General features: G+C 56.6%; 1 protein-coding gene across 4 annotated transcripts; it reads right to left on the bottom strand.

The window, feature by feature from the left end:
- Positions 1-1,088: 1,088 nt before the first annotated feature.
- TRIM56 (tripartite motif containing 56) lies at positions 1,089-5,409 on the bottom strand. Of its 4 annotated transcripts, none has more exons than XM_014550156.1 (3): positions 5,269-5,409; positions 5,064-5,137; positions 1,089-3,769 (listed from the first exon to the last, which is right to left on the bottom strand). In XM_014550156.1, the coding sequence occupies exons 1-3, from the start codon at positions 5,383-5,385 to the stop codon at positions 1,477-1,479; spliced, it is 2,484 nt and encodes an 827-aa protein (XP_014405642.1). In that variant the 5' UTR covers positions 5,386-5,409; the 3' UTR covers positions 1,089-1,476. The 4 variants fall into 4 exon arrangements, 1 of the variants encoding a protein (XP_014405642.1); XR_001364577.1 differs by lacking the exon at positions 1,089-3,769 and adding an exon at positions 4,595-4,783 and having other exon boundaries at positions 5,249-5,362; XR_001364576.1 differs by lacking the exon at positions 1,089-3,769 and adding an exon at positions 4,595-4,773 and having other exon boundaries at positions 5,249-5,362.
- Between the last annotated feature and the right edge of the window lie 1,632 nt (positions 5,410-7,041).

Raw genomic sequence — 7,041 nt, 5'->3', positions numbered from 1 at the left:
CCTAATTCCCCTGGTTCCCTCGAACACTCCATTGTCCATGATCCTAACATTACGATTCCCTCAGGTCATCTCTCGACAGCCCCTGGCTAAACACGTCCACCTCAGTTCCACCATTGCCATGACCTACGCAAAGAACCAGTGGTTGTGGTTCACCTCCAACTAGGTCCTTCCCTCCGGTTTTCACTCCTCCACCATCCTAGCCCCACTACCAACTTCTTAGGGTTTCCAGCCATTGTCTCCCCAATCCCACAGCAGGCCTCTAGGGTTGGGTTGTTGGCCCCAGCAGCAGTGGCCTACGGAAGGACACATTCCCTCACCCCTTAGTTCAGCCAACGAAAGCCAACATTTCTCCAACACTAGGGTTGGGTTGTTGGCCCCAGCAGCAGTGGCCTACCGAAGGACACATTCCCTCACCCCAACATTTCTCCAACGGAATTTTGCTGGAAAACTAAGAGGAAACTAAAAATAGACTCCAGGAAATGTAAAGATATAAACACAGAAGAGATCCTACATAAGTCTTGGCTCAGAGGTGGCAGGGGTACCTGGGGTCCCTTCTCTCACACTCAGAACCCCGGGTATCAGACTCTGACCCTGCCAGGTTGTCTTCCAGCAGCACATTCTCTTTGTGGACTTCGAGGTAAACCCCTCTTAGTCTGGGCTGGTCCTGCACTTGGTAGCCCATGAAGCCCACCCCATACTGCACGGGGGACGCCATTATCAGAGAAGCCTGTACTCCTGCCCACGGCTGTGGGAGATGCCATGAACTGCCGTTTCGAAATCCCAGGCCTCTTCTGACCTGGCGTGTCCCTGTCCCAATCCGGGGAGAGCCAGTTCTCAGCCCTTTCAGAGGCATGTGCCTGACACACCCTGAGACCTTGTGGGCTCGGAGGACTTCTACCCACCTCCCCAAGACTCCCGCTGGGCTCCTCCACCAGGAATTGTTTCGAAGAATGCAAATTAGGACAAGCTTACCAATCTCAGAGACTTAAACTATAACAAGAGTAGCAGAGGGGGTGGCGGTGATGGTGGGGGCAGTCACCCACAAAAAGCAAGAGGTGGTTAACTCCCAGCACCCTGCCAGTCCCTCCTCCCCAAGACTCCCGCTGGGCTCCTCCACCAGGAATTGTTTCGAAGAATGCAAATTAGGACAAGCTTACCAATCTCAGAGACTTAAACTATAACAAGAGTAGCAGAGGGGGTGGCGGTGATGGTGGGGGCAGTCACCCACAAAAAGCAAGAGGTGGTTAACTCCAGCACCCTGCCAGTCCCTCCTCCTCTGCTTCTGAGAACTTGGGTCATGCCCCAAGCCTTGGTCCCTAACTCTGCACACCCAAAAAGGGGTTGGCAGTGTGGCATGTTACAGGGAAAGGTTGCCAACACCTGCCCTCTGGGAAAATGCCTCGTCCACCACCTCCCATGATAACCCTGCCCCACTCCCTCCCCAACCCCACCCAGTTCCACCCCAGTCCCAGTCCTTTAACTGTCAGGAGAGCGGACCCGAAAGATGTGGATGGTCCCATTACTGAGGGACACGACCAAGTACCTGCCGTCCACCATGGTGGTCACCCGGGGCTTTTCCAGGCCATGATAGGCTGTCAGGAAGTCGCCTAGCAATGACCCCTTTGGGTCCAGGATCACCACCTTGTTGACCTCTCGGAGGGTCAAAAAAATATAGCCCTTCTTATCCACAGACACGGAGCCTGGCTGGCAGCCATGCAAGCCTGGTCCTCCGTACTCCCCAATCACCTGACCCAGCCCATCACAGACTACCACACTATTCTGCTGCCAATCTGACCCCACAAAATTGCCCTGGGGACTGGTGGTCAGAAACACCAGTGCCCGAAGGCCTCGGTTGGCCTTGCCCCCAGGGATGAAGCGGGTGGCCAGGCTGCCTTCCATGTTGTACACCTCCACGTGCCCCGACACACTGACAGCCACCCGGTCCCCACTCGGCATGGCAGCCACCGCATGGCTGGCCTGGGACAGGCTCAGTGCCCGGCGCCACTGCACCTCACCGTCAGGGCTTATGAGGTACAGCCGAGCCCCAGCTGAGAAGGCCACCGCACCCTGCAAGGCGGCCACGCTGCACGGGGAGCAGCCCTCAGGGACAGGTATAGCGCCTTTGTAGTCGCCATTAAGGGAGAAGCGCTTCAGAGCCCTGTTCTGCTCATCAGCCACCAGGATCTCCCGGGGGCCAAAGGGACAGAGCCCAGTGATCCGGGGAGACCGCTTGTCTCCAGGCATCCGAGTGGGAAAGCTGCAGGAAAAGATGGGCCTGGGGAGGAGGCCAGAGCCCTCCAGGTTGGGCCCGGGCGCAGGGCTGGGCTCCCGGGAAATGGACTTGAGCCTGCCTTTGAATTTCCTCTTCTTGTTGGATCTGCCGCCCCCTGCAGTCTGGACTTCTCCATCCTCTTGAGGCATCTGCGATCTGCCTTCTCTCGGGGCCTGGGCTCTGTCTGTCTTTGGGGTCTGGGCTCCATTTTCCTGGGCCGGCTGGGCTCTGTCCTCTTTTGGGGTCTGGGCTCCATCCCTACTCTGGGGCTGGGCGGCACCTTGTCTCTCCATCTTGGCTCCATCCTCTCTGGGGCTCTGGGCTTCCTCACCTCCCTGGCTCCCAGCTCCATCTTTCCCACTGTCCTTCTGGGACTGCTGATTCTCAAAGGAGAGCCACAGCAGGTGGCTGTTCTTGTCCAGGAGCCCAGGATGGAGCTCCAGCTGGGGCAGCAGACAGGGGGCTGGTCCAGGCATCCAGGGACAATCCTGCAGCTGCCGGAGCCTCTGGGCAATCGCCCCCTCCAGCGAGAGGATCTCGGCCTCGCGACCGAGGCTGAGCACCCGACGGGCAAAGGCAGCCGCAGCCCGGGCCACCTGCTCCCGGCCCTCCAGCTCTCCCAGCCTTTCCCGAGCAGCCTCCTCGGCAGCCTCCACGTGGGCCCGTAGCTGCCCCAGCACCTCCTTCTTCTGGGCCAGGAGGGCCCGGAGAAGCCCCTCAGCAGCCTCCTCCACCTGTGTCCCCACCCTGGCCGCTTGCTCCCGCAGGCGGGCTAAGGCTTCCTTTTCCACCATCCGGGCAGCCTCTAGCTCGGCCAGGTTCTTGTCCACACCTGCTAGTAACTCCTCAAGGCCTGGTCTTCGGGCACGCACAGCTTCAGCCAGGGGCAGGCAGGGGTGATCCAGGTGGGGATCCAGGCGACACTCACGGCACAGTAGCTGGGAACAGGGCTGGCACAGGAAGCGCAGGGCCTCTCCTGGGTGCTGGGGGCACTGGGCTGCCTGGCGCTCCCGGGCCTCCTCGTCATACCACCCTGCCCTGTAGCCCACCAGGTCCACCACTCGGTGGGTGTGAGTCTGTCGGGTGCAGCGGTGCCCATCGGCACAGGCCTGGCACAGGTCATCAGCACAGTCTAGGCACCGGGCTGTGGCTGGCCCCCCGGCACTGGCACCCCCCATCAGGGGGCACAGCGCACAGGCTGGCTTTCCTGCATGCAGGTCTCCACCAGCCCGAGCCCTCACCAAATCCAGGAGCCCATTGACAAAGAAGTTGGTCTTGAAGGCGGCCACGCCAGCTGGTGGCACTGGCACGGTCTCGCGGCACTCAGGGCATCGGAGGTGGCCGCCCTCGGCCAGCTGGGCCAGGCAGTCCTGGCAATAGGTATGCAAGCAGGGCAAGGTTTTGGGTGCCCGCAGCTGCTCCAGGCAGATTTTACAGGCCAGGAAGTCGCTGCTCAGGGCCTCCAGAAGGGAGGGTGAGGATCCCTGGGACATCATGCTGCAAGCCAAGAGTCAGGATTAGCAGAACACACCACCAGCCTGCCCTCCTGCCTCTCCCCCTATGCTCAAGCCCCACCAGGACTGGAGAATCACCTGGATGGCCAGGAATTTTCTTCTGGTCTTCTGAGTTCTCTGGCCATTTACTCTTGAGCCAGGGAGCTGCCCTCCTCCTTGCATACATTCAGCAAATATGAAAAAAGTCAGTGCTGCTTGCATGTGTTAAGAGATATAAGAAATGACAAGACCGAGAAGAGAAACCCCTGGCCTCAGAGAGCTAACAGAGTAACGACAAGCCTGATGGCAAGTGAGACCCAAGCCCCCTGTGTGAATAGGTCCTGGGGATCCTGCTGGGGCCGAGGTGCTAGGTTGGGGGGGACACAGCGGAAGGCCCAGGTGGGCGGAGCTGTCTTGACTCCTGGCGTTTGGGGCAGTATAAAGGGCCCCAATTTCCCCCTGGCATACACCTGTCTTCTAGACCCTGGGAGTGGCTTCATGGGGAGTGGGGGCCCCACTTCATGCCCTGACTTCCTGAAATGGGTTCTAGAGCAGGCAGCAGGGAGGCTGAGGGGAAGGGGCTGCCCTGCCCGCTCATTCCAGCCGCTGGGCCTGGGGGTCACAGTAGCCTTTGCCTCAACTCCTAGACCAGTGATGGCGAACCTTTTGAGCTCGGCGTGTCAGCATTTTGAAAAACCCTAACTTAACTCTGGTGCCGTGTCACATATAGAAATTTTTTGATATTTGCAACCATAGTAAAACAAAGACTTATATTTTTGATATTTATTTTATATATTTAAATGCCATTTAACAAAGAAAAAATCAACCAAAAAAGTGAGTTCGCGTGTCACCTCTGACACGCGTGTCATAGGTTCGCCATCACTGCCCTAGAGTCCTCTTCTTTCAGTCTTTCCTGCTGCAAGAGGCCCTCTGCTCTCCTAGAAACCTCTGAAGGGTCTGAGATGCGTGAGGCTCATCTGGGCATCCCCCCAGCTCCCAGCACAGTGGCTGTGAAATACTGAAGGGACTTAGGGAATTTCCCCCAAACTTCCGGAAAGTGGGGGCTGGGGACAGAGCTCAGAGAGTGGGAAGGGGTCTTTCCCAGGGAAGCCTCAGACCTCTGGTCCCGTGGGGTGAAGTCGGGGTGCTCCCGCCCAGCCTCCCCTCTCCTCCTGACTTCCGGGTCCCTCTCCCCGCCTCCCCCCTCCCTTCCTCTTCCTCCCGTGCGCTCTCTCCCTTCCCCCAACTCCCTGCAGTTTAGCTCTTCCTTCAGCTCCCCTTCCCCTGCCTCTCCTTACCTGGCCTCAGCTGACCCTGGGCTCCAGCACCAGGAGTGGGGGGCCGAGGCCTGGACACGGCCGCGGCAAGGTGCCTGCAAGAGAAACAAAACTGAAACTAACTGTACTTGGCAACTTCCGTCCCAGCTCCGGGACACCGACTAGCACAGCCTCAGGCCCCGCCTTCTTCCCCACCCCGCCAGGACCTCTTCCTGGGGGGCCCCACCCCCATCAGAGCTGGGGCCCCTCCTGGAGGCTCCGGGGTCTGCGGGTCAGGTGTAACCTCAGGGCTTGCCCCCAGCTGAGCGTGTTTGCTCCTCTGAGGGGAAAAGTTAGAGATCATCTGTGATTCAGACCCCAGTTCTCAGGCCGGCTTCCAGCGCTGCAGCTTATCTGCAAATCCAGCCCTGGGTGAGGCCCTGGTGGCTTACCCTTCGGCTGAGCTATGGGAGAGCCTGGGGGAACCAGATAAGGGGCCTCCATCCGAGGGGTTCAGCAAAAGCTTCCTGGAGGAGGCGTCACTTGAGATGAGTTTAGAGAGTGACCAGGGGTTCGCGGGTCGCAGGAGAAGAATACAGGGAAGAGTGTTCTGGGAAGAAGGAACAGCCAGTATGTGGACACAGAGGAATGAAATGGCACGACTCTCCTGGGTGGCTCTAAGTGACCTGGGATGGTTTGTGGGAAGGGGACATGTGAGTGGTGGCAGATGAGGGTGTAGAAGGAGGCAGCATGGCCAGATCTTAAAGGGCCGTATGAACTGCATGGAGTCTTGCGTTTCATCCAAAAATCTAAAAGGAATCACTGAAGGATATTTCCCCCAACATCTTATGAAAAATTTGAAGCACAAGGAAATTGAAAGAATTGCAACAAACACTCCTATATTCACCACTTGGATTCCGCAGTTAACATTTTTACTATAGTTGATTCATCATATACCTATTCAGGTACGCACCCCTTCATCCACAATGACAGGGTTTCAGCAGGAAACCCAACTGAGGAGAGCGCACTCGCAGCAGCTGAGAGAACAGAGGAGAGCCTGACTACAGGGCCCAAGTGAAAAATGTGTGTGTGTGTGGGGGGGGGGGGGGGGGGGGGTGTCTGAGCTGACCCTGTTACCGTGCAAGGCAAAAGAAGCCATGGGTCTTGTGATCAGCCCTGGGAGGGAGGTGAAGGAAGGAGGGCAGGATGCCCATCAGGTTTTGCAGGTCTAGAGGTCAGGAGGGAGGGCTAGGCTGGTGACTTTTCCATACATCTCCCGTGTGTATCTGTGGTTTAGACGAGGTCACTCAACAGTGTCCAAAGGGAGAAGAACAGGGCTGAGATGGCACTATGGGGAACACAGACATTTAAGGGCAAGTGGGGGAGGGGTTGGGGCTTGAAGGAGTCTGAAGTAATTGCCAGAGGGGTAGGTGGAAATCCAAGAGATAGATCACAGGAGTCATAGCTGGAGAATGACCAGTGAAGTGGAATGAGACAGACCAGAATGTCAGCCAAGATGAGGACAGAAAAATGTATTGGCATAGATGTGCCCTGAGTGTATGCACACACCTACACATGCGCATGGCCTCTGAGTGTGCTTGTTGTGCACATTCAAGAATGATTTGTTAAAAGCCTACTGTGGACAGACAGTGTGCCATGCACTATGGAATATACAAAGATAAACAAGATATGCTCCCTGCCCACAGAGAGTTTGCAATCTAATGGGGGAGGTGAAATATGTACATGGTGCAATATGAGACAATTAAGACAAATGTCATATTAAGGTGTCAAAATAATCACCACAATGGCTTCCTTTTCTTGGGTATTTAGCATGAGCTTGACACGGGGTGTTGTAAACGTGTCCTGATTTAATCCTCACAGTAACCTGGTGAGATAAGTATCATTATTGCCTTCATTTTACAGGTGAAGAAACTGAGTTAGAGAGAGAAAAAGTGATTCACTCGAGGAAGCCACATAAGTGCTATGATGATCCGAACGAAGGAGAATTTATCTGTTCCTG

The sequence above is a fragment of the Myotis brandtii genome, unplaced genomic scaffold (genome assembly GCF_000412655.1).
Source record: "Myotis brandtii unplaced genomic scaffold, ASM41265v1 scaffold583, whole genome shotgun sequence".
In the NCBI taxonomy this organism is placed as follows: Eukaryota; Metazoa; Chordata; class Mammalia; order Chiroptera; family Vespertilionidae; genus Myotis; species Myotis brandtii.
This window is presented reverse-complemented; position numbering and strand designations above follow the sequence as displayed.

Coding starts and splice junctions, on each gene's coding strand:
- TRIM56 (XM_014550156.1), bottom strand. CDS start 5,385: ATGATCTCTAACTTTTCCCCTCAGAGGAGCAAACACGCTCAGCTGGGG. Junction 5,138..5,268: donor GGGCCCCAGCTCTGATGGGG/GTGGGGCCCCCC, acceptor TTTCTCTTGCAG/GCACCTTGCCGCGGCCGTGT. Junction 3,770..5,063: donor CCAGGGTCAGCTGAGGCCAG/GTAAGGAGAGGC, acceptor CTTGGCTTGCAG/CATGATGTCCCAGGGATCCT.